This window comes from Sorghum bicolor, chromosome 6, assembly GCF_000003195.3.
Source record: "Sorghum bicolor cultivar BTx623 chromosome 6, Sorghum_bicolor_NCBIv3, whole genome shotgun sequence".
NCBI classification, from domain to species: domain Eukaryota; kingdom Viridiplantae; phylum Streptophyta; class Magnoliopsida; order Poales; family Poaceae; genus Sorghum; species Sorghum bicolor.
The window spans coordinates 55,183,850-55,210,128 of NC_012875.2; the positions used below are offsets into that span (position 1 = coordinate 55,183,850).

Genomic DNA, 26,279 nt, shown 5'->3' on the forward strand with positions numbered 1-26,279 from the left:
CTTTTCCTTTTATACAGGATAAGACAAGATAATACCACATAGACTGGTGAGACGAGAGAGCAGAAATCGGGAGTAATATCACATATGTTTTTTCTAAAATATATATTAACTATATTAAAATATATCTTTTTTGAAAAATTAAATAAAAATAATTTTTATATAAAAATTGTAGATCTTGACGAGGTCTACAACTTTCTAGTTTTGAGTTTTTTATTTAAAGTCGTTAAGATGCTCAAAAAATTAATAGCATATTTACACCTAAGAGTATTTTTTACTTTTCACATCCACGATTTGACACCGTTAGAGCCTAATCTAACGGCAGTGGCCTAGAGGACCAAAAAAAAATGGAGTAGTGACGCTGAAATCCGTTAAACTTTTCCAATGACTCACAAAGAATCACGATCTTTTATAGTGGCTCACAAAGAATTCTCTCAAATAGAATATGAGGTACCCTGTTATAACAAACACTTTGCACGGCATGTGCAGTTAGCATCGAAAAATCGTATCAATCAGACGGAGCCAAGGGTCAATCTCAAAAGTGGCCTGCGGCCTTGCCGTGTTTCCTGTTGGGAAATATGGACGTCTTAATTTTTGGCAGAGGAGCACGCTCACGCTTTCGAGTGGCCCTACCAACTCTCGATTCAAATTTTAAATTTGTATATGTTAAGCTCGATACATTTTTTATGTTTATGCTCAACTGTTATAGCATATTAGGTAGTACCAAATACTACCTAACTTACAAATTCAGCAAGGGGAACACAGATATTGCTATTGTTGTTACTTATTGAGAAGAGCTGCGACACAGATGTAGTCACAAGGGGAACACATTGTGGTTAATTATTGAGAAGAGCAGCGACTGCTATAGTGCTAATATCTGAGATGGTTCAGCTTCTTAATCTTCTTAGGAGGCAGAAGCACGGAGCTGAGTGTGTTGCGACTCAGCAGCACAGCCCTTTGTAGCCCCATAACCTGTGTTCCAAGTACCAGTTCCACGTAAGTGAATAGTCTATTAGACAAATTAAAGCAAAGAACGTGGAATATATAGGTTGTATTGTTGTACTAAATTGCATAGCACTAGATACCTGGGACTTTGTCAGTGTGATTTCTTTCTCCACGAGATTCGACGTCTGAATTTTGGCCTCACTAACAATCTGCACAGTGGATGCTAAGGATAATGGAAGAATATGCAGGTCATCAGTGACTACGAATTTGGTCTGCTCCCCGTTCACGTATGCTTCTCCTTTTTCGCTTCCGCCATTTTGTTGTTTTGGACTCGCCTCACAAAGTTTGACGGACTTCACCTTATTTGGGCAACTAGGATCATACCGTCGGTAAGTATGGTTGTAAGTGCTCCCATGACAACGGACAAAATCTGAAAACCCTCCGATCTTGAAGCACGCAAAGCAGGCATTGATCGACAGTTCTCTTGGAGCTAATTCGTCAACCTGAAGGATCCTAGAAGCGCCACAACCAAAGAAGGGTGCCAACACTGGGGCAAGTAGGAGGCTCTGGCAATCTTGTCTGATGAATTCTTTAGCACTCCCATCTATGCTCCTGTAAAGATTATCGAGGCACCCTTTTGTTGAGCACTGACCAAATGATTTTATTGCCGATCCCAGTGGAATGCTTAACAAGCCAAAGAGACAATCCACGAAATCGCCATCAACTTCAGCATACAACAGAGCAGAGTTGTCTTTCATCTGAAGAACCATGATCTTCAGGTTTCCAAGACTTTCCTCGCCATCATCTTCTTGTTTAGGATACAGGTTGCCAGCAAGTGTGTCTAGGCTTGCATCATCGTGTGAGACCAGAACATCGAAATAGTGCTCCGTCAGAGGTTGCTTGGATGTCAACGATCGCTTCAGCAAGCTTGTTATCTGCAAGAAATGGATCGTTAAGTCGGTAAGTGCATTGCAATGACAGATACAATGGATCCTGACCCCCCAAAAAGAAAGAAAGAATTGAGTCATTGTGATGGACAAACCTTTTCTGAACTCAACTGTAGAACCTGCTGCTCAAGAACAGCTGGATCGCGCACACCAAATTTCTCGAAGAGAGACATCATAAGAGAGGTCGACGCTGGGGCAACCTGGAGATCATCGGTGACGATGAACTTCAAGCAACCTTTGACAAAAACTCCATCCTCTGAACAAGCAGGAACAGTTTCGGAGTCACCATCGTATTTTGGGCACTGCCCAAAGGACTCCATGACCTTTCCGCACTTGCAGACAGTGTCAGGGAACGAACTGAATGCGTTGTCGCTGTGGAAGCTGCAGGATGTGTCTTTGCAGACGTAAATCACCCTTGGAACGGTGCCATCCACGTTAACCTTGAGACGGCAGCAGTGGCTGGAAGCCGCGTTGAGCGGTTTCAGAAGCATCCCCTTGCAGGCCTTGGTCTGGAAGTAGTCGGCGCTGAGATCCTCCACGCTCTTGTACACCTCGTCGAGACACCCCATCTGAGACTGCTTGTCCAGCAGGCGAACGACGGTGCCGAGAGGCATGGTGAGAAAGCCGAAGAGCACGTCGACGAACTCCTTGTCGGACTCTGCGAAGAGCACCTTCCTCCTCTCCTTGTCCACGAACAGTTTCACGCCAATGGTCGGCGCTTCATTCTTAGCCATGGTGGATTGGTGGTGATTTGGATTGATGAAGTGGTATGGTTTCTTCGTGTGCTACATGAAACATGCTATTGTGATCCCTTAAAATACCTGGTGGCTGGTGCAGCCTGCGCCCTGTGCTGAATGGCCCTGGAATCTGATAGGCCACCACACAGAAAATGAAACGATAAAAGCCTCGTTTCGCACGAAGAGTCGGGCATTGAAGCGCTTGTTCTTCAGAAACTCCTCGTTTTCCACTAGCAGAATTTAGGACTGCCATTCAGGGGGGAAAAAAACTACGCCATAATATGGGCCATAACAGCCTTTCGGCCAATTTAGGCCTACAAGTCGGCCCTCTTGTGCACCCTAATAACGGGAAAGCCCACAAGGAGAAAGGGCCCGTGAATCATCTTGTTTCTGCATATGGAGCAGATTAGATGACGATTTAAATAAAAGGAATAACATATTCCGGTAACAAATGTTGTGTGGCTCCACATTCGATGTAACATTCAAATTTTTTTTAATCAGTATCCAAATACCCCTTCCAACGTCCTACCAAATATTCGATGTGACATCCAAAATTTTTTTGACCACCAACTAAACAAGGCCCTAATAAACTTATACAATGGTGTTGTCTAGGTCCTAAACTTTTAACATTGCCTATCTAGATTCTCAAACTTGCTAATTAGGCTATATGAGATACCTAAACTTTCACGATGGCGCTATTGGTCCCTAACCTCAGAAAATATAGATCTAGTTCCCCAAACCGGGGATACCTAAACTTTCACGATGGCGTCATTGGTCCCTAACCTTAGAAAATGTAGATCTAGTTCGCCAAACCTGGTAATCAAGCCACACACGAGGTCCAATTTACCATGTGACAAGGCGTATGTATGGTTGTTAACTATGTACCTAGCACGTGGAGCCTATACGCCCGTCCCTCTCTCTCATCTCCTTCCTCACTCCTTGTGCAACTCACATGTCATCTCGTTTTCTCATCTCATTCCCCTCCCTATTATCTCTACTCGGTCAATGACAACATCTCCTTGCCTTTGGTCAGTGGTGTCCACGTCTAGATAACACTTTAGAGAAAAGTCTTGCCAGAGTGTGAATCCGACCATCAATAGAACCAAGGGCAAGGAGCATGGCTGGTAACCCATGCCTGGTCACCATTGGGCCTTGGTCTTGACCAAGCCCGATAGGTGTGTTGGAGGATATATAGGAGCGAGCTTAGTAACTTAGATATGCAATTTTAGAATAGCTCACCCATCTGACCTAGCCCCAAAAGGCTTGAGAATAGCCCACACACTAGACCTTAGAATATAAGGATCACATGTGCACCTCACTTGCTAGGTGTACAGTCAACAGTCGTGCAAGTGGCTTATCATATGATAATTTGAACCATAGACCCTATTAATAATAGTTTAGTAACATATTCCCTCTAACCTGCAATATACTATTTTTTTAAAAAAAATTAAGATAGAACATAAAAGATACATGTAATATCATTTTATTTCCTAATTAGACTTTATCATCAATGTGGTTAATGATGATTGGTTGATAAATAAATAATACTTAATATAAAATTGGTTTTGTCCTCTAAAATATATTATATTTGAAGACAAAGTTTAAATGTTAGAATATACTATATTACAAGAAGAGGGAGCACCCTATTAGAATAGCCCACCCATGTGGCCTACTCCAAAAAGTCTATCCCTTTGAGAACGTAGAAGAGTCAAAGTGGTCTGTGAACAGTGTGGCCTTATTAATAAGTTTAGTAACATACAATTTAAAAATAGCCTACCCACATGGCCTAGCAAAAAAAACTCCTAAATAGCACATCGAAGATTGTACAAGAGTCCATGCAAACTGGTCTTTTGAGCAGTGTGACTCTATTAAACAATTTAGTAACATAAATACAATCTTAGAATAGCCCATCCATATCCATGTGGCCTAGGAAAAAAAAACTTCTGCATAGCCTACCACCATATATGTCAGTTACGGTGGAAGAGTATATAGAAACCGGTCTTGTGCTTGCGCAAAAAAAGGAAACTGGTCTTGTGGGACCGTCGGTGCTGCGCAAGCTGATTTTGCCTCGAAACGCGCCGGCACACGCAGGCGCCGCACACGGCACGACGATACGTGACGAGACCGGACCGCTGAGGCCAACCCGATCCACGGATCGTTGCCGTGCCGTGCCGAACGCGATCTCAGCGCCTAGCGATCGATGGTATTTGCACGTACCGGGGAGCCTGTAGCGATGGTTCGGCGCGCGCGCAGGCAGAGTCAGGCGCGGACTAGCTAGGCTCGATGGCTGGCAGACGCGCCGCACAGCCCGCACTTGGCTGGTGGTGCATCATCGTTTAGCCTGGACACAAAACCTCTGCACGCCAACTGGCAGCTAAACGCCACGTCGGATGCATGCATGGTACGGTATTGTTGTGTGATGCACGGTCGTGTGCCAGGTGAACGAACGATGAATCCTGCGCGGCATTACGTCCCAGTACAGTTCCCACCGCGCGTAATTATGGGGAAACAGTTGGGTACATTGATCTTGTGATCAAATTTTCCTAAATTTAAAACACAAAACAGCTGATTGAAAGCTATCTTTCTACTTCGCGTATCAGCTGATCCAGCCGTCCATCCATGGAGCGCCATCCGAGCTGGCCACCCGGTGGCCGTAGGATAGCTGATTCGGTGGAGGCAAAAAAACAGCACACGCTTAGCCTTTTTGAAACAGAAAAACCTGGCCAGCCTGCCATTTGCCCAAGATACCCAATTCGACCCAAGATTCTCTCGTCTTCTCCAACGAACCACACGCGATACGGATCTCCAAGGCGAGATATTTATACTGCGCCGTCCGACGCACACGCGCAGCAGATCTGAAGTGCTGAAGAATCCTCCACCCTGCAGCAGGGCCTTGGAGGCGCGCGCCAACAAGCGGCGGCGACGGCGACGATGGAGATCGAGCGGCACCCCAGCCGCAGGGTTGCGGCTGTGGGCGAGGAGGAGGACGACGGCGACGTGGCGCTGGTGGAGCAGGTCCGGCTGACCGTGCCGACGACCGACGACCCGACGCTGCCGGTGTGGACGTTCCGCATGTGGACCATCGGCATCGTCTCCTGCGCGCTGCTCTCCTTCTTCAACCAGTTCTTCGCCTACCGCACCGAGCCCATCATCATCAGCCAGATCACCGTCCAGGTGGCGGCGCTGCCGGTCGGGCACTTCATGGCGCGGGTGCTGCCGGAGACGAAGCGCTCGGCGTTGGGCAGAGAGTGGACGATGAACCCGGGGCCCTTCAACGTGAAGGAGCACGTGCTGATATGCATCTTCGCCAACGCCGGCACCGCGTTCGGCAACGGCGGCGCCTACGCCGTCCTCATCATCGACATTATCAAGGCGTTCTACAAGAGGAACATCTCGTTCGTCGTCGGCCTCCTCCTCATCATCACCACTCAGGTGCCTGCCGCCGGCCGTCGCACGCATTGTTGTGTTTTCGCACGATCTAGTATCATATCTTTGCATGCAACCGGACATATATTGATGTCGTCCACGCGTGTGTGTATAGGTGTTGGGGTACGGATGGGCAGGGCTGTTGAGGAAGTATGTGGTGGAACCGGCGCAAATGTGGTGGCCGCAGAGTCTTGTGCAGGTTTCTCTCCTCAGGTGAGTGGCACGTACGGACTACCACTGTACTCAAGCTGCAAATCGATCACTGACAATGTACACTCGCACGATCGATCGATGGATCGAGTTGATCATCAGGGCGTTGCACGAGAAGGAGGAACGGGGGATGACGCGTGGCAAGTTCTTCCTGATCGCGCTCATCTGCAGCTTCGCGTGGTACTTGGTCCCGGGCTACCTGTTCCCGACGATAAGCACGGTGTCGTGGGTGTGCTGGGCGTTCCCAAAGTCGGTGACCATGCACCAGATCGGCTCCGGCATGAACGGCATCGGCATCGGCGCGTTCACGCTGGACTGGTCCGTGGTCGCCTCTTTCCTGCAGAGCCCGCTCGTGTCGCCCTTCTTCGCCATCGTCAACGTCTTCGTCGGCTTCGTGCTCTTCATCTACATCATACTGCCCGTCTGCTACTGGGGGTTCAACCTCTACGACGCCAGCACCTTCCCCATCTTCTCCACCGACCTCTTCACGGGCGCTGGGCAGCTCTACAACATCTCCGCCATCGTCAACGACAGCTTCGAGATCGACATGGACGCCTACGCCAAGCAAGGGAAGATCCACCTCAGCTTGCTCTTCGCCATATCCTATGGCCTCGGCTTCGCCTCCATAGCCGCCACGCTGTCGCACGTCGCCCTTTTCTACGGCAAGTACGTGCACGAATTGTTGGCCGTCGTCGATCGATGCTCACTCATCTGTCATCTGCCTTTTGCTAATAAAATGATCACCTGACAGTGACAGTTTTGTGTTATTATGTTTCTGACTGATGATCTGAAGGGAGATATACCAGAGGATGCGAGAGTCGTACAAGGGCAAGCCGGACGTGCACACGAGGATGATGAGCAAGTACGAGGACATACCCAAGTGGTGGTTCTACTTGCTGCTCGTGGTGACCGCGGCCATGGCGATGGTGCTCTGCACCGCGTTCAAGAGCGAGGTGCAGCTGCCGTGGTGGGGGCTCCTCTTCGCCTGTGTCATCGCCTTCGTCTTCACGCTCCCCATCAGCATCATCACTGCCACCACAAACATGGTACGTGCCTAGCTAGCCTATTATTACATACTTACCACACGATCCAACAACAATATAATTCCCAGTCGTACGTGTTGAGAGCGTGTGTTTGTTTGTTTGCAGACACCGGGGCTGAACGTCATCACGGAGTACTGCATGGGGCTGATCATGCCGGGGAAACCCATAGCCAACGTGTGCTTCAAGGTCTACGGCTACATGAGCATGAACCAGTCCGTCTCCTTCCTCACTGACTTCAAGCTTGGCCACTACATGAAGATCCCGCCGAGATCCATGTTCCTAGTTCAGGTAATTGATGATGTCTGATCAAGCAAGTCGATCGATCGTGGTGTCTGACAAATTAATATAACATATCCTTCATCATTCAGTTGATCGGGACGCTGGTGGCGGGGACGGTGAACACGACGGTGGCGTGGTGGCTGCTGACCACGGTGCCGCACATCTGCGAGAAGGAGCTCCTCCCGGCGGGGAGCCCGTGGACGTGCCCCAGCGACCACGTCTTCTTCGACGCGTCCGTGATCTGGGGCCTGGTCGGCCCGCGCCGCATCTTCGGCCCGCTGGGCTACTACAGCGCGCTCAACTGGTTCTTCCTCGGCGGCCTCATCCTCCCGGCGGTCGTGTGGCTCCTGGCCAGGGCGCTGCCGGGGCACGCCTGGTGGATCAGCCTCATCAACCTGCCCGTCGTCCTGGGCGCCACGGCCAACATGCCGCCGGCGTCGCCCATCAACTACACGGCCTGGTGCTTCGTCGGCACCGTCTTCAACTTCTTCGTCTTCCGCTACCGCAAGGCGTGGTGGAAGCGCTACAACTACGTGCTGTCGGCGGCCATGGACGCCGGCGTGGCCATCATGGGGGTCGTCATCTACTTCGCGCTGTCGGGACACCCGCTCGACTGGTGGGGGTCCAGGGGCGAGCACTGCGACCTCGCAACATGCCCCACGGCCAGGGGCGTGCTGGTGGACGGCTGCCCCGTCCTCTGATGATGACGATGTTCAAAATACTTACCTGCGCCTAGAGGTCCAGATGCGTGTATACATATTTATTTATATACTTATATTGTTGGTATTGGCTCTTGACACCATCGTATTCAATCTGTACATATATAGATTGTGAATTGCCATTGGACCTTGAAACAGTGCCGTTGAGTATGGTATACGGTATGGCGTATGCAAAATGTTCCCGTGCTCTGTTTCTTCTTGTTTGTTTGTTCTGTTTGCATTTGTGAATTTGTCCTCCAATTCAGCATATGTAAAACTTTTGCCGTTAGCTTTATCAAAAGGAAACAAAATAAAAACAAATGTCCCTGATTTAGAAACTGTTTCATGGTGCTTCTATGCAATGGTGCCTGGAATCTCAAGTTCATCTCAAGCGACCGGTTTCGGTCGACTGGTCTGCAAGCTACTTCTGAATCTCTTCGCTATGAACTTCAGGGATCAGAAACCCCCAATAGTTTTTGTGTTTCAGTTACCACAAAACTGAAAATTACACTGTTTTGACACATGAATCAAAATCTGCCACAAATTTCTTAAGACGAGGTAAACCCCATTTCCATTCAAACGGAAATACAAGTCATTCATCAAAAGGAAATACAAATGTACGTGGATAGTAGCGAGTAGCGACAAACCAGACAGCACTCACAAGACAACTCGCACACAACAAGATAGCAAAGAAAAACTCGACCAGACTCAAACTTCACCTGCCTTCCTCACACAAGTCCAAAATTGCCACAAAAGACTCAAACTTTTCGAGAACGTGCAATAGACTGCACTGAACTGAAAATTGCCATCAGGAAGAAGAACCCTCCCAGTCCCAGCTTCGTCTTTGGAACTAGTAGTGGTGACGAGGCCGTCTCTTTGGTTTATTGGTTGCCAAGTAGGCGAGGGTCAGCGCATCACGAGAGAGCAATGCAGCCCTCAACAGGTTGAGTGCCTGCGAAAAACAATCGTCACACAAGTAGATTTGTGGTGTGTAAAAAAGAAGATAGAAAAAATGTTACTCTGATCACCTCCACTTGTGTGAATGTGAACTCTTTTGTCTCAAGCTTTGATATGGAAAGTTCCTTGCCCTTCAGTTCGTGCAAGGCGTTCATTAGCGAGAATGGAACCACGCCAAGCTCGTTGGTCACCAAGAACTTGCCTGGTCCTTTTGCATAGCCACCACCCGTCTCTGTTGTCATGGTTGGCACCTTGGGATTCACTGCCAACATTTTCGTGTTGCCGTGGGAGCATTTAATTTCTTTAAGCACCAAATGACTGAAGTTTCTAATGCAAGGAGAGCAGCAAGCGACAGAAGATACAGCTGGCGCCACCTCATAACTTGGGAGCAAGGAATTGCTACAACTGAAGAAGGCGGGCAACCAGGGGCAGACGACCATGTATTGACTTTCATATGAACTTATGCAATCATTCAGGTTCAGGTCAACAGTTTTGTAGAGATTATCAATGCATGAGATGGAAGAAGAACCTCCAAGGAGCTTGATCACACGGCCGAGTGGTAAGGTCAGGAAACTGAACAGAAGATTGCAAAATTCTTCACCCACCTCGGCATGTACTATGGACTGATTTATTTTTGCCACGAGAAGCTTCACTTTAATGACATTAGAATCTGAACTTGAATCATCCTCAGAACTAACATTGACATCCATAGATATTGGCCCAACTGTCCTTGTGGATTCATGAGTTGGATTGAACAATAGATCAGTCAGGGGTTGATCAGACGTCAGGATTTGCTTAAGCAAGTTTTTGATCTGTTGATAAAAAGAGGAAAAATGTCAAAAATCAAGACCATGCGTGCTAAGATAATTTGAAGCAAAATTTTCGGGAAAAAAAAGATAGTAATGTCAAGCAGTCATCAGTTAGTGCTACAAACCTCCTCCAAGCCAAGTTCTAATGTCTTCTCTTCAAGCATGGTTACGTCGTCAATTCCCAAATTACGTAAAAGGAGCAAGAAATTATCTGTATCAGCAGGCATAATTTGCAGATCATCTGTAATGGCATAACTCATCCCGCTTCTTACAAAAACCCCATCATCTTTGGCTTCTCCGTCTCCCTTGGTCAACCTCCACCGAAGGACCAAGGGTTCCCCACACTGCCCGCACGGCACATCTGGGACTGAACTGTAGTAAATCGTATCAGTGACGCACTTAGGCTTTGTTTAGTTGGCAAAATTTTTGGGTTTTGCGTACTGTAGCAGTTTCGTTTGTTTGTAGTAAATATTATCCAATTATAAACTAATTAGGATCAAAAGATTCATCTCGCGATTTACAGGCAAACTGTGTAATTAGTTTTTGTTTTCGTCTAAATTTAATACTCCATGCATGTGCCGCCAGATTTGATATGACGGGGAATCTTGAAATTTTTTGCAAACTAAACAAGGCCTGTGATTCGTGTCGTCAATCCTGACAACAAGATTCTCGCACAACTTCCCGGCAGCGTTGAGGGGCCTGAGCAGCATGTTCTTGCAGGCCTTGGTCTGGAAATGGCTCGCATCAAGTCTCTCCACGCTCTTGTACAACTCATCGAAGCATCCTAGAGATGAATCCTTGCCGAGCAGCCGAACAATGGTGCCTAGCGGCAGAGTGAGGAAGCTGAAGAGCACGTCGACGAAGTCCTTGCCGGACTCTGCGAACACCACCTTTTTCTTCTCGTTGTCCACTAGAAACTTGACCCGGATCTTGCCAGTTCCAGCAGGCCCAGCTCCGGGCCTCCGGCCATGGATATTGGCGACAGAATGTTCACTCAGAGAACCTGAAACTTTGTGGGAGAGTTGTTGAATACTGTAATGGGTTGCTTGAGTTGGGATTCAGAACCCACCTAGTTTTAATGTCGTGATACCTTCAGAACGGTCTCTTCAGATTCAGTGCTCTATTCGTGATGCCAGTGTGTGATAACGATACGGCAAACCTGAAAAGTTTTTTTTTTCATCAAAAAAACTTTTGCAACCAAGATCAACTGCTCTATTCGTGATTGGCTGAATGAGAATGAAGCCTGTTCTGACATCCCCTTTTTAAGAATGCCACATTGGATGGAACATGATAAAAAATCACCCTAAATGCAGGTTTCATTCTATTGTTTCATATACATTTCAATTTCATAACTCATCTAGAGTTAAAAAATCAATCCGAAAGTTCAATTCTTCTCTTTTTTTTGAGAGAGAGAGAGTGGTAGCTGAAAGCTCAATTCTTCTTTCTCTTTTTTGCGAGTGCTACCATGTATGGCAATCAATTTAACGTGGACAAAAACTCTAATTAAGGTATATCTAATAAACTTATATATTGGTCAAATTATTATGACGTCCAGTTCTAGACATGTTAACGGTTAAAATTTTCCCTCTACAAATTATGAGATCCACCCAAAAGAATGGTATATTTTCTGGTAAAATTTAAAATTAACCGCATTAACGTTATTGTATATTAAGCAAATTTTAGTAAATTTACTTATAATTATTAATTTAGAAATTATTAGTGAATTAAAAAAATTAGTAAATTTAATATTTTTTATTTAGTACATGATACATAATATAATTATATAAACTTGTACAGTATTTTGCTAGGGACCGCGCGAACGCGTATCCCTCTGCCATAAATTATGACGTCCACTCTCCTCTACTTGAGGAGATGATAAACTAGTGATCCTTCCAAGTGCAATAAAAGTCACTAATTTAGGCCATGATTCTTTATGATCAATCATAGACCCCGTCCAGGTAAGTATGTTTCAGAGCCTCACCTCCATCTTCCTTTATTGCTTACCCGCTCGATTTTCTCCGGTTGATTAGCCAATGTGGTACTAATCAATCCACACTATAGGTGGTTTGCACCTGATGGGCTGATTACGGCTAGGAATCCTTTGCGTTCCTATTGGACTCAGCTTATCAACACAGGCCTGCCCCGGCCCACCTATGACAAGAGCCAACGCGCGGTCCTTCCAGGTTAGAACAACTGAAAGTTCCACTCACACACCCAAAAAAGTGTTACAGACTTTACAGTGAAGAAGTTGATTGACGGGTAAGATCCAGAACATAGTCGGCTGGTCGAGTGATTTTTTGGAAAACAAAGATCTACTAGTATCGTCCATACTGATTGTTTTTTTAATTGATATTCCATACTACACCTATCGTATTTGTACAGTACATCAATTGCGCTCAGAGGATATAGCTCCCTTTGCTTCCTTATTGATTTGACTGTCTCAGCGCACGCTAGTTGTCATCAGGCATATGCGTCTAAAAGGTCAGTTTGCACCCTAAAAAGTTTTCAAATATTGTAGCAAATATGGAACTAACAATTACTCCCTCCATCTCAAATTGTAAGTCATTCAAAAAATCTTGGAGAGTCAAAGCATTTTCATGTTTGACCAAAATTATAGAGAAAAATATTAAGATTTGTAACGTAAAGTGAGTATACTATGAAAATATAATTAAGAAAGAATCTAATGATACTTAGTTAGTACCATAATAATTATTATTTTATAATATAAATTTGATCAAACTTAGAAAAAGTTTGACTCTCCAAGATTTTTAGAATGACTTACAATTTGGGATGGAGGGTAAATAGACCTAAAAGATTTATCTCGTAAAATACATATAAATTGTACAATTAATTATTTTTATCTATATTTAATGTTGTGTCTAAACATTCAGTAGAATGAGATAAAAACTTTTTAAGTAAAAGCTAAACAAGGCATGGCACAAGCATCACGTAGCTGCCGCCGTTCAGAGCCGCCGGCGCATTTGAGGACGACGAGGACATCCGCCAAAGGTCTCAGCGCCTTCCAAATCCTAGAGCGGGGGAATCCCACGCTACTCCCTCTGTTGTCATGGAATGTGTGCAGATTAATTTTTTTAAACTTTAATTAGATTTATGGAAAATATATACAATATTTTTATTTTTAAATAAACTTATTATGATAATATGTTTAATGATATATTTAATAATATTAACTGTATATTATAAATATTAATATTTTGGTTAAAGTTAAGAAAAACTAACTTCTCGAAAAACGATAGTAACTTCTATTTTAGGATATATGGAGTATGAAGCAACATATGTGCTTTTGATTTGGAGGACTAGCAATACTATTATGGAATGAGAGTAACAACACAATAATAAATAATAGTGCAGCGCGGGTACTATGATGCCATCAAAGCCTCCTCTATGCGTCGTCATCGTTTTAGATAAGCAAGAACAGAGGTAGAGCAGAGAGATTATGATCAAGGAAAGAGATGTGAATGCTACTGTACCTATGGACGAAGCTAGCGATGGGGCTAGGGGGCTCTAGCTCCCCCTACCGCTGCTGATTCAGTAGAGTTTCTAGTGTTTTTTTCTAATTTTAGACACAAATTTATAAGGTAGGGTGGGCTGAGACTTTATTTTTAGATATATTTTGTGAATTAATATAAGACTACTTGAAGCTAATATATATTTTTTTTATTGTGAGAGGTTATAGTAAAATTAAGTCGATGTAGCAATTTTGTCCAGCCCCTCCTACAATTTTTCTAGCTTCGTCTCTGCTGTACCACCATCTTTATTCATTCTTTTCTCCACACTGCACTGTTCTATTAACATCCATAGGGTCCTAGGGTAGAGAACGAGAGACCGTCTAGTCTAGTAATATAAATTTTGTTGGGCTTTAGTTCTACATCGGTAATTAATAGAATATAGCATATAAAGCGGAGGATAATTTTACTTTTGGATTAAGATAGATTCACGAAGGCTCGTAGTGACCAGCAATCCTCGCACGTATCGATGTAGGCACGCACTGAGCGTCTGAGCCACGGCACCGCACGGATTGCACCAGGACTGATCTTCTCTTGCATATGAACGGTTGTGCCAATAATTGTCTATGGTTCACATTATGTTTGAAACCAATAACACCTACATTATGTTTGAAACCAATAACACCTAGGTTTTTCCAAGCAGACAACGGTTATGGCAATAATTGTTTATGGTTCACATTATGTTTGAAACCAATAACACCTACATTATGAAGGTCTCCAACTAGCTAGGAATTCCAAGAGTATCAACCCGCCACCCCACATACCCACTGCCAAGTCCCAAGTCCCGCCTAGAGTGCCATTGATATGGCATACGCACGCAAATGCATCAAATCTTGCAGCACATGCATGAAGCATTAAAACAATTAGTTTCGAATCACGCATAACATTTTCGTTTTTATTTGACAAACATTGTCCAATCATGGAGTAACTAAGCTTAAAAGATTCGTCTCGTGATTTACAGACAAACTGTACAATTAATTTTTGTTTTCATCTATATTTAATGCTCCATACATGTGCGGTAAAATTTGATGTGACAGAGAATCTTGAATTTTTTTTTATTTTGGGGGTGAACTAAACAAGGTCTAAACAAGATATGAAGAGGAACAATAGTACCGAGTAGATAGCCCTGCCCATAGCCCCATAATGACGGCGAGAGCTCCAAGGGGACACTGCGTGCAGTTAGCGGACATGACGGCAAACACAACTGAAGAACCGGGAGATAGTGTTACTGTTACAGTGAACTAGTTGATGGGGGAAGATTTAGAACACGGTACAGTGATTTTGGAAAACATCAACTATTTGTTACTTTTCACTTGCCTGTTAGATTACACTATGGATCGGGTCCACTTCCTTTGATGGAAATCACAAACCTGTTAGAGGAATGGTTCATTGATGGTGATACTTTGGCTGTTCCTGACAGCGAGCAAGAACCATGACTACACTGAGAAACAGATCAGAGATGGATCCTACCTTATCTCATGCACACAAACCATTTCCAAAATTCAAATAAGAAAGACATTCAACTGTTGACAAAATGGTATTTCGATTCTACATAACTCTCAGCTTCCCACAGAAAGGAACCGAAAGTAACTGCCTCCAAGACCAGATGATTCAGCTCTGTAAATGTGATTGTTACCATTCTACCATCCTTTGCATTGACCGAACCATCGTCCAATACCTTGATGTCTGGCCGTCCAAACAATGCCTGAGTTTGCTTCTCAATCAGTGAGACGGCTTCCTTCGATCTGATAGTAGCATATCTTTGCAATGTATCAGCATCCAGTTTCGAGACATAAGACTTCAACTTGTTAGGATTTGATCCTTCGTCGTCCAAACTTATCTCCTCCCCATCAGGTGTAATCTGTACCAAGGACTCCATATCCCAGAATGGATTAGGTTGTAGGTTTTCAAATACTATCTGCTGCTTGGGGTTTGGTGGGAGAGTCTTCATAGTTTTCTCAAGTTGGAATCGCTCATCCACCCTCTTCAGGAAGTAACCATACATGATGGATGCTGCATACAGCTTTCCAAGATTCAAGTTGCTGATTTCAACAACAGTATCCGGCGGTGCTGCTATCTTTTCTCCCATGATAAGATTGAGATGGTTTTGTATCATCTCAAAAGCGTCTGCGGAGTGTATGCTTTGCAATTTATCCTCTTGATTAGGCAATGCAGATATGTCACGTACAGGGCCACCCCCAGGTGATAATGCAGATGTCATAGATATGTCATTATCCATGAACCTATATATAATCCAACAGTAGATAATCTCTTCTAAGGCATTCTGCCTTTCCTTCTCTTTGACTTCTGCAATTCTCCTGTAGTTCAATTAGCTTATCACCAATTAGTAAATTGTTAAGTGCGTGACTATGAACATGATTCAATGGAGGGTAGAACAATAACATCAAAGCCTTCTAGTCCCAAGCAAGTATCGGCAGGCTATCATCGAATCAGTCAATCCAGAATCTACTTAGCTGCACCTTGTTTTCCCCTACCTCTACTGCCAGAATTGTTTCTGTTCTTTTTAAATTATATACTGTCTGAACTCTAGCCTTTTGCATACAGAAACCATTTTTTTCCAATGTTGTGAGACTAAATGTGTATCATTCTTCATGGATAGTTGCCTTGCAGGTTTACATCTTAACATAGAACATGGTGAACAAAGAGCAGATATGATGATTGAGCGCTTGCTGCTGATTTGAAGGAGACAGTTCTAAGGAATTGAGAGAACTTACTTGTAGAGGAGGTCCTGGGGAACTTTTGAGGCTTCTTCGCTTTGGGCAGTTTTCTCTGATTGAAGATTTTCAAGTTGCTGATCAACTGTTGCAGGAATAAGGTGAGGGTGTGATTGTAGTATTTGAACCAGAAGTTGACCACTTGGAGATTCAAATCTAAGTGGAGCAAGCCGTGTGTAGCCATCACCAGGTTCTGCTTTTGCTTTAATCTTGAACGTCCTTGTACGGTAATTATGAATCTGGAATCCAGCTTTGGAACGAATGGTACAAGGGAACCCCTGCAGAACAAGCCATCATCAATTGACCCAGAATAACTTTTAGAAAAAGTGGGATGTAGGTTGCTCGTATATAATACAGTATCATGACGCAAACAGAGAATTGCATAGATAAGTAGGGCCTTAACGAACATCTAGGTTCAGCAAAACAGTTAAAGCATAAGAAAGAATAAAATGCAATGATTGCCACCAGATGTTAAGAGCCACGTAGCACTGAGAAAATCAACTACACAATGGGCACAACACAACCAGCTTCAACAAATGCATTGAAATTTAGCAAAACCAAGTGATCCAAAACATTGAAAGGATTGGCATGCTATACCATTACATGATAAGCATCATGAACAGAAAATCCTCAAAACAGAAATATCAAATGCTAAGACAGCACAGCCCTTTTTATCTATCTTTATGGTCTGAGGAACTTTCAGGGAAGGTTTGTATTCAACTTTTAGCATGCGAGAAACTGCTATTTTTGTAGATTAAATCAAATTGTATATCAGTGTTAAATAAAGTGGAGATAGCTTTTGTATGAATGAACAAAGCACACCTGGCGCACCAATGTTGGCAAAGTTGTTGCAATAGTGGATGCATCACACAGCAGAGGAGCAGCAAACAAAAGCTCAAGCAACACAGCGCAGATTGGCACTAACAACAGGTACTCAAAGTTTACTCAATTTAAGTATAGCCAACCATGTTCCCACAAATTATATATGGCAACCCAATCTACACAAGCATCAGTGGCAAACACATTTACTGGACAAGTGAGCCAAAAAAAAAGTTATATTGTAAGTACCAGAGAGATGTTTTTGCAACTCTACGGAGGGTTGACGTGCTATATCACTATATGTCAATCATCATGAACAGCAAAAATCCTCACAACCCAATCTACACGAACGTCTGTGGCAAACACACAAGTGAGCCATTTTTTTTTTTTTGATATTGTAAGTACCAGACAGATGTTTTTACAACTACTATACGAAGGTTTGACATACTACACTATATGGCAATCATCATAAACAGCCAAAATCCTCACAACAGAAATATCAAATACTAAGGCAGCTCAGGCCTTTTAATCTATCTTTATGATTTGAGCTACTTTCAGAGACAAGTTCCATATTCAATTTTCAGCGTCACAAGACACTACCATTTAAGCAGGTTAGATTGTTTTGCATAACAGTTAGAATAAAGTGCAGTGCAGGTATCTTTTCACTGAACGGACAAAGCACACGCAGTAGGCTAGCACCCTAAACACTGTAGCATGTAGTTCCAGCACTTTGAAAAAAAAAGAATGAGTGAGAAGTTGTTGCAACAGTGGATGCATCGCAAGGCAGAGCAACAGCACACAAAACCTCATGCAACAGTGCAACACAGACCAGATTAGCACCAAGAGCAGCAACTCAGAGGGTGTTCACTACACAATTTGAGTGGTTTCCACAAATTACGCTTCAAACCTTATTCTGCAATCCGATCTATACAAATACAACGTCCAATTCGAGGAACCACAAGCGCCTACCAAAACTTTAGCACAAAGAGGATAAATGGATAATATGCATGCTGTTGCAAGGAATATCACATATCACACATACATGAAATAGCCAGCTGGTTAACTCAGCTAGATGCCACTACTAGTCTAAACGCAGCAATCAACAAGTCAGCAACAGCAGCAGCAGGCCAGCAGCACACCTGCCAATCGAGGAGCGGTACCAACACGGGGCAATACCGGCTGGAGCCATACACGCTCGCAATCGCTGCTAGAGAGCACCAGTACGCCCGCCCGCCTCACTAGCAGCACGCCGTATACAGTAAGAAATGGCCGGAGGCAGGGGAAAGGGAGGAGCCACCTTGCACAAGAGCCTGCCGGACTCCACGGCGGCGCGCGGCCTGACGCCACATGACGAGGTGGTCGAGGAGGCGGTGGCGGTGGCAGGGGATGGCGAGCCGAGCACGAGCGCCGCTTCGGCCCACGCCGGCATCGCGGCGCGGGCAGGGGACGCGGAAGGCTCAGGGCAGCGAGAGCCGAGAGCGACGACGGCCTGGGCTGGGGAGCAGGTGAGATTCCGTCGGCTGTTTGTTTTCTCCTCCGCGACAGCGTGCGCACTGAGAAGTGAGAACGGTCCTTTTTTTTTTTATCGGGGGCGCGTGCTACACCTCCGCTGCCTGCTTCCTGCTGCGCGCTGTGTGCTGGTGGTGTGCGCCGTCCAGGTCCAGGCTCAATCGGGTGCGCTGTGCGCAGCCGCGACGTGCGGGCACGCCATGCGACTGCGACGCCGATGCGATACTTGTGAGGCAGCCAGAGCCAGCCAGCCGTTTTGCCGTAAGCGTACGGGGCAGTGGCGCACGGGACGGCAGAAAAGTTGCCACGACACCGACACGAGGTTGGGCTGGTGCAATGTGTGCCTGTAGACTGTACCCAGGGATGCCGGCTGCACATGATTGCCGTCTTTCCTTTCCTGTTGGCCTGCTACTGCAAGCGTGTCATGCTCATTCGGTGGGCGCTGCTGCAACCTGCAAGCGTATCGTCTTCAAGGGAGAGTGGGAGACGGTTCACAAATCACACAATTATGCCACAGAATTAGCATGATCAGTTGAGCCAAGAAGCCAAACTTGAGGGGAAATCACGATTTTTCTTATGCAAACTTTAGGGCATGCTATACAATAATAATAGTAATAATAATAACAAACATGCTAGAAACTCAGAAACTAAACATTTCCTGAGTATGGAAACAGAAACGACTAATGATTTGAGGATTCTAGGACTCTCCTACCAAGTTCAGTTGATTGTGTAGGGTACACAGCCTCAAAATGGTGTGGTACTGACAAGTGACAACACTCCGAAAGCTACAGCACAAGATCTGATTACATCTCCCTCTGCTCAGGGTCAGGGAGGTCACGAGCACAAAAAAACGTCCAAAAGTGGACGGATGGAAAAAAAATCATGCACACGTCCTTTAACAGCCAAAACATTTCAGTACTTGAAAGACAGGAGTGAACTCCATAGGCAATAAGCTTGTGTGGCTTCTGAACATAAAACGCCATGGCGCCCAGATATGGCCTCAATCAAATGTTGGTGATAAGCATTCTTCAACCATGTCCAGTAGGTTTGGGTTTTCCAATGCAGCTGCAACACGTTCTTTGTCATTCAGTTGCTTATTCACTGAAACAAAGAAATAATTTATATGATGAGATAGTCAGCCAAGCAATTGATGTGGTAACTATTGCAGAAGTTGTCGAACATATACCGGCAGCTTCAGTTGCGTGTGATCCAGGGGCAACTCTTATGTCCACCTATAACAGTTAAGATTCAGATGGCTATCTAAATTTTCTCACAATATAACAAACAATAGAGAGAGCACGGCACACAACAGATGGAAGAAACAAATTAAATAAAATTTTTAAAAAAACTTCCAGATCTGTCTTATTAGATTGCATTCCTGCCAGTAAAATCAAAGATTTTTTATGAAATGTAAAGCAGCTATGTACATGACCTACCAATTTTCTAACCATTCCATGACTAGGTTTTATGCGCAACACAGATGTAATCATTTTATAATTCAATCTAAAAGAGAAATTCCAGGCCCATGTACCACCTCTGAAAAAGTAGTTAGCAACAAAACTATCCCTTATGACAGCAGTATGCTAACATAAAAGCCATGCCTATCAGGCTATCACAGATTTCTAAAACTTGCTAAAATGGGCATGATGGTAACATATCAAACCCTGATTGCTGTGGCAAAATAATATTGATAGTGTAAATCGTAGCATAGTACTTTGTCTCAAGCTCTACAATGACAACAAACCTTGTAACGAGGAGGGAGACTCCGTACAAGTTTCACACGTATGCAAAGGCCAATAATAGTTGCCATACTGCAGTGCTCCACTGTTGGGGTGAAAGTAACCCTGATGCAAAGCAAATATGAATCTCAAGAGTGAGCTTCAGTAACAATCCTGAATTGTACATCCAATGATCCAAACCAAGGAAACTAGTTATATGAGAACTTACCTGACATGATTACTTTCATCATTGAGTTCAATTGAGTTTTCAGTTACCACATTCAGCTGTTCCAGTGAGTATGGGTGCTCTGGATCCTTTATATCTCTAATGTGATGTAAGAACATTAAGGACCAGAACCAAATAGCTAGGATAGAGGGAAATGGGGAACTCCCCCTTGTCAAATAAAAAATATATGTAGCTCGGGTAGAGAGCTCACAGATAAATGGAAAAACAAGCTTCACTACATTTATATAAGGAAAATCATTAAGAAGGATATCAAATATTTCCAGCTGGTCTATGGGCTCTGCTGCATTTTCATCTGTGGTCTCTGGTGCTGGTCGGATGCGCCTTTCTTTTTTCTCATGGATTATAGGATTAGCATTAATCAACCCCATAGCCATTTATATGAAACACAATGCAGCAGCTTTAGATGAGGAAGACAAATTCCTGAAAATCGAAAAAAAATGAAAATGTGTTGGCAACAGTATTTTGTTCAAATTGCACAACTAAATTATACCATAGAATGTTTATCAAAGAATATTTATTTTGCGGGCTGCACTATGAACTCAACCATTTGTGGCAGTTATGCAATCGCTTGCTTGCTAAGATGCTGGAGTGCAAACTAGGTCCTTGGAGGTTATTTAGAATCAAATGTCCTCTTGCTTATAGAAAAAAAGAAAATTGATGTTGAGTCGACCAAACATAAATTAAAAAAGCCTAAAAAAGAATAGCAACAGAATTCATCCTAAATTTCAGTTGAATCCCAGCACCACCAGGCATGCAAGTCAATAACTTTGCAAAACACCACCCAACATCCACAAATGGAACAAGGGGCTTGAAAACATTCACAATATTCCACAGTTGCTTTGCTTTGCTTCACCCCATCCACTTCTGAGTATCCTCATTCAAACAACTCAATAAATGCCAATTCCCAACACAAAGTACCCTAAGCGGACAGTGGTGTCACCCTACGGAATTGCAGATAGAAGAGCAACCAAAGAACCTTCCCTCAAACTTGTGAAGCCAGAAAAAAGGGCCCAGCTGAGATAGAAGCTATTGTTTCTGAACCTATTGTTTCTGCTCTGTACATCAAGAAAATCTCAATTCATGACATGCTACTGCTACTCCAAGATAATTCAGAAGATGCTAGAAGGTACTCAGACTTGTTTCAAGTGGCAGACCTTAGCCAGAAAATATAGGTAGGGCGAACAAGGCACATATATCAAAGCTAACCAACATTTGGGTTCAGCCAATACCCCATATATATATCGGTATCATATACCTATTATAGTCTAAACAGTAAATGGATGGTATAGACAAAAATTCAAGTATTGTCTCTCACATGAAAAGCACACAGGAATTTTGTTCCATCATCCATATAACTCACCTTACATTGAATGATCAAAACACCAGAAGATAGACAGCCTGTATTTATTAATTGAGAAATAAATCTTTGTTTGAAGGTGTTCATTTCATGAAATATTTTATTCCCTAAGTAGATAATTAGGGACCTGTTTGGCAGGATTTCTTGGGGGGCTTCAAGTGTGGCTTCTCTGACTTCTTAGGTTAAGTTCTTCAAACACTAACTTAAGAAACCGCTTCACTAGAGGAATTACAGAAGGGAGAAGCTGTTTTTTCCTTACAAGGATGAAGCCACATAAGCATGGCTTCTCTGGCTTCTTGATGAGTCTGGATACAAAAAAAACCTTACCAAATAGGACCTAAGTGAATATGTAACAAAAAAATATTTGAACATGGGGCTTAAAAAGAGAAGATTCCCCTTCCACTCCCTCATAAACAACAGCATCAGCATTAGCACTTTGTTAGGTACTTGGGTCCGAGCAATTCTACTAATTCGTACTAAAGATGCTCTTTAAATCTATAAAAATTTTGCAATTGGCAGATGAGCAATCTAATTTTGTACTCACCTTTTCCAAGAACCCAACATAATTTGAGTATTCATTCAACAAATAAAAGTTCCAACTAGCAAGTAGCAACTACGGAATGTAGGGATCAGACATGTTTTCTATACTGTTTCTTTCTAAAGGATGAGACAGCCATACGTGCTGATGTGCCAGCGCTCGCTGTCACTGATGCTGGCACCTCTAGGTCCTCACCTCCTAGGCCATGCTCATGCCTGGCTACAGTATGCCCAGAAAGCCCGCACCTGGTGCATGCCCTCAATGAGCCAACTCGGCAGCTCCCTCTATGTTTTCCCTTTCCCACCCCAAATGGCTGAAGCTGGCGGCCAGAATTTGTGTTCACCAATCGCTGAGGTGGCACTTGAACGGTAAGAAGTGATCGGTGGTAGGTGCTCACACTGGATGACACAGACATAAAGGGCTGAAGAGAACCGATCTCTCTCCAAGCTTGGGCTATATCGCAGTTCGGCCATTGCCATCAGACAAGTCAAGTTTAATTGGGCTGACCTAATACAGCAATACACCTAGTTCGTCCTCGTGTGTTCATCTTCCCACAGCGCTCACGCCAGGATTTGGGAGAAAAATTGAAGGGAAATTTGTAGCTGTTTCTACTCTGGAGAATTGTACATCAACTAGCCATCTGTTCCTACAGCTACAGACAGGGGCGGACCCAGTAAAGGACATGGGTGTACACATGTATACCCAATATTTTTTGCAAAGCAATCGAATAGATTCAGATCGGATTACAAATAGTATGTTAGGGTTTGGGCGCACGATTTTTTTTTACCTATGAAAGGGGAGGGGATACCTATTGTTCTGGTGGTGCTCGTCGCCGGGCAAAGGGGCCAGTGGCGAAGTAGGACAGCAGCGACGGTCGCAGGGACACCGGGGCTGCAGAGGGCGGACGCCGTGCCGGAGATGCTGGCCCCAGGTGGTGCTCGAGTGCTCGACCGAGCGCAGTCTCCTCTCCGGTTTGCGGCGCGGCGAGCGGATGGAGGAGATCGGCGGGCGAGACGACTCCAGGCGGTGGGCAAGGGCAATTTAGTCCAGCTTACCTGTCTCTCACCTTGGTGTGGCGATTTTTTTTTTATTTTTAGCCTAAATTTAAAACATATTTCAAATTTGATCCGCTTACAAAAATATTTTTAAAACTAGACCGTTTGGACCCGCCACCATGCATGGCGGGGCAAATGCACAGAACCCCGCCATGCATGGCGGCAGGGTACTACCGCTGACGTGGCATGGTTCAGAAGACAACTTGCTGACGTGGCTAATACGTGGCGGGGTACGTGACAAAGAGTACCCCGCCACTCATCATGCCGGGTTGTAACCCCGCCGCGCATCATGGCGGGGTGCTCCCTGACAAAACAGCTCACCCTACTTTCTCTGCGTTCCCTAGTGGCACTTTCGTTCATTTAATCTTTAGACGTATATTTCTAACTTCAAATAAATTTATTCAAAAATTAGATTCAAATATCTATCTAATGATACTAATTTTATATTATAAATATTAATATTTTTAATAAATATTTAATTAAATTTTTTTATAAGAAGCGAAAACGACAAATATTTAGAAATAAAAAGTAGCATACAACACACTTGAGCAGGCGCCGTAGCAGTGTAGCACTGTAGGAACAGGACATGCACTGTATTAATCTCAAAAAAAAAAGGAGCAGTGTAGCAGGGTACCAATGTGGCAGACGCTGTAGCACTGTAGCTGCTACCTCTTTATTCTTAAATATTTGTCGTTTTTGCTTCTTATAAAAAAATTTTGATTAAATATTTATTAAAAATATTAATATTTATAATATAAAATTAGTATCATTAAAGATATTTAAATCTAATTTTTGAATAAAGTTATTTGAAGTTAGAAATATACGTCTAAAGATTTGACTATGTGGTCACTTTGCCTCTCAGCCTGACCCCTCTTTCTGGTCTTGTTTAGATCAAAAACATTTTAGATTTTAACACTGTAGCAATTTCGTTTTTTTTTAATAAAAATTATCTAATTATAAAAACTAGGCTTAAAAAATTCGTCTCACGATTTACAGGCAAACTGTATAATTAGTGCAACTTACAGACTATAATTATCATAAATTAACGAAAGTGCCACAAGGGAACACAGAGAAAGCAGATGGTGGGCCGTTTTGTCACAGGGAGCACCCCCGCCATGATGCGCGGCGGGGTTGCAACCCGCCATGATGAGTGGAGGGGTACTCTTTGCCACGTACCCCGCCACGTGTTAGCCACGTCAGCAGGTGTTTCCCGAACCATACCACGTCAGCGGTAGTACCTCGCCGCCATGCATGGCGGGGTTCTGTGTATTTGCCCCGCCATGCATGGTGGCGGGTCCAAACGGCCTAGTTTTAAAAATATTTTCATAAGCGGGTCAAATTTGAAATATGTTTTAAATTTGGACTAAAAATAAAAAAAAATTCGGTGTGGCCAACTTCAGTGTGCAGGTACAGCAGACTCCGGGGTGTTTGACTTGGTGTTAAAGTTTAACAGTAGTATTTTAATTTTATTTAGTAATTATTATTTAATCATAAGTTAATTAGATTTAAAAAATTTGTCTTACAAATTATTTTGTGTCTAAGTTTAGTTTCGTAAATAGTTTATATTTTGTACTCCATATATATATATCAAAACATTTAATGTGGTTGAAGTTAAAATTTAACTAGTAAAATCAAACATGGCAGGGTGCCACTGCACACAACGATAAGCGTGCTGCCGTAACGGTGAAACGAAAGAGAAAGGAAGAAAAAGGAAGAAGATAAAAACAATTTAGTTTAGAAAATTATGATAAACGCAGTGATGTATTTTAGAGATATATAAAATAATAATGGTATATCTTTTCAAACTATGATATTTTGAATGGTTATATCAATTAACCCTAAAAAATGTTTACGGCATTCATAGGTGACCCATCTAGAGTTTTGACGCGCCAAGACATTCTTTAGTGTCCTATACATCTACATATATTATTATCTTATTAAATAAATAAAAACAAAAGGTATAAACTTAAAGTTATATAGAAATAGGAATAGAAATGTTAAACAGACCTAGTCCACCTTACCTTTTCCGAGTCAATACTCTATCTAACCTTATCTATCCACCTCCTGCAGTACCTGTTTTCTCTTATCCATGCCTCTCACCTGCCGGCGCTGTCTCTATCTTCTTCAGGCTACGATTGTCGCCTACGCAACCTCATGCTCATCGTCTTTGCCCGTTCTCCTTCCACCATCCGCCCACTGCCTCCGGTTACACTCATGGTGCATCTTCTTTCTGGGTGAGCCTGCCACTAGCCTCCATCAGGCATGCTTGTCGCCTCTGCCGCCACCTGTCGTTCCTTCCTCAAGCAACATGGTCTTAGATATGGGTATGCCGCCTATTCTCCGTCTACCCCCTTAGGTAAGAAAGCGCCCCTCCGACTAGCGCATAAGCGTGCCTAGGCGTGCACCCTATGGAACATTGGGGCGAGCTTGGCCGCAAGGGGAGAAGAGGCAGTCGCCACCCTCGCCGTATAGATCGAGAGTAGAAAGAATCGACTAAAGAGAAGAAGAAAGAAAGTATAAAGACTATAGCAGAACAAACCAGGCTCTCTGTTGAAGATGTGGAGTATCTACTAATGAAGTGCCTCTTTGTAAGACCTACCCTCCAAAAACCATGTTTGGCTCTTTTTGTTCTTGTGGCAGTATCATCATGGTATTTTGAAACCAGGCTCTCTGTTGAAGATGTGGAGTATCTACTAATGAAGTGCCTCTTTGTAAGACCTACCCTC

General features: G+C 43.8%; 5 protein-coding genes across 7 annotated transcripts; 1 reads left to right on the forward strand and 4 right to left on the reverse strand.

Annotated features, from left to right (window-relative positions):
* Nucleotides 764-2,623, reverse strand: LOC8071098. The gene is made up of 3 exons (XM_021464138.1): nucleotides 1,985-2,623; nucleotides 1,083-1,877; nucleotides 764-969 (listed from the first exon to the last, which is right to left on the reverse strand). Exons 1-3 carry the CDS (start codon nucleotides 2,621-2,623, stop codon nucleotides 868-870), a joined length of 1,536 nt encoding a protein of 511 aa, XP_021319813.1. The 3' UTR covers nucleotides 764-867.
* LOC8071099 (oligopeptide transporter 4) lies at nucleotides 5,479-8,479 on the forward strand. Its single transcript, XM_002446985.2, has 6 exons — nucleotides 5,479-6,058; nucleotides 6,168-6,265; nucleotides 6,365-6,928; nucleotides 7,056-7,308; nucleotides 7,411-7,593; nucleotides 7,674-8,479. Exons 1-6 carry the CDS (start codon nucleotides 5,558-5,560, stop codon nucleotides 8,283-8,285), a joined length of 2,211 nt encoding a protein of 736 aa, XP_002447030.1. The 5' UTR covers nucleotides 5,479-5,557; the 3' UTR covers nucleotides 8,286-8,479.
* LOC8063906 lies at nucleotides 9,133-13,048 on the reverse strand. The gene is made up of 6 exons (XM_021463645.1): nucleotides 12,989-13,048; nucleotides 11,201-11,207; nucleotides 10,677-11,051; nucleotides 10,174-10,259; nucleotides 9,311-10,051; nucleotides 9,133-9,234 (listed from the first exon to the last, which is right to left on the reverse strand). The coding sequence occupies exons 1-6, from the start codon at nucleotides 13,046-13,048 to the stop codon at nucleotides 9,133-9,135; spliced, it is 1,371 nt and encodes a 456-aa protein (XP_021319320.1).
* On the reverse strand, nucleotides 14,852-18,720 carry LOC8071101 (UV-B-induced protein At3g17800, chloroplastic). Its single transcript, XM_002448401.2, has 3 exons — nucleotides 18,427-18,720; nucleotides 16,311-16,588; nucleotides 14,852-15,893 (listed from the first exon to the last, which is right to left on the reverse strand). Exons 1-3 carry the CDS (start codon nucleotides 18,556-18,558, stop codon nucleotides 15,095-15,097), a joined length of 1,209 nt encoding a protein of 402 aa, XP_002448446.1. The 5' UTR covers nucleotides 18,559-18,720; the 3' UTR covers nucleotides 14,852-15,094.
* Nucleotides 19,190-23,575, reverse strand: LOC8071102 (protein AE7). Of its 3 annotated transcripts, none has more exons than XM_002448402.2 (6): nucleotides 23,307-23,575; nucleotides 20,854-21,023; nucleotides 20,586-20,691; nucleotides 20,383-20,482; nucleotides 19,825-19,870; nucleotides 19,190-19,739 (listed from the first exon to the last, which is right to left on the reverse strand). In XM_002448402.2, the coding sequence occupies exons 2-6, from the start codon at nucleotides 20,975-20,977 to the stop codon at nucleotides 19,639-19,641; spliced, it is 477 nt and encodes a 158-aa protein (XP_002448447.1). In that variant the 5' UTR covers nucleotides 20,978-21,023; nucleotides 23,307-23,575; the 3' UTR covers nucleotides 19,190-19,638. The 3 variants fall into 3 exon arrangements, with proteins under 3 accessions (XP_002448447.1, XP_021319710.1, XP_021319711.1); XM_021464035.1 differs by having other exon boundaries at nucleotides 23,286-23,563; XM_021464036.1 differs by having other exon boundaries at nucleotides 20,586-21,023; nucleotides 23,307-23,560.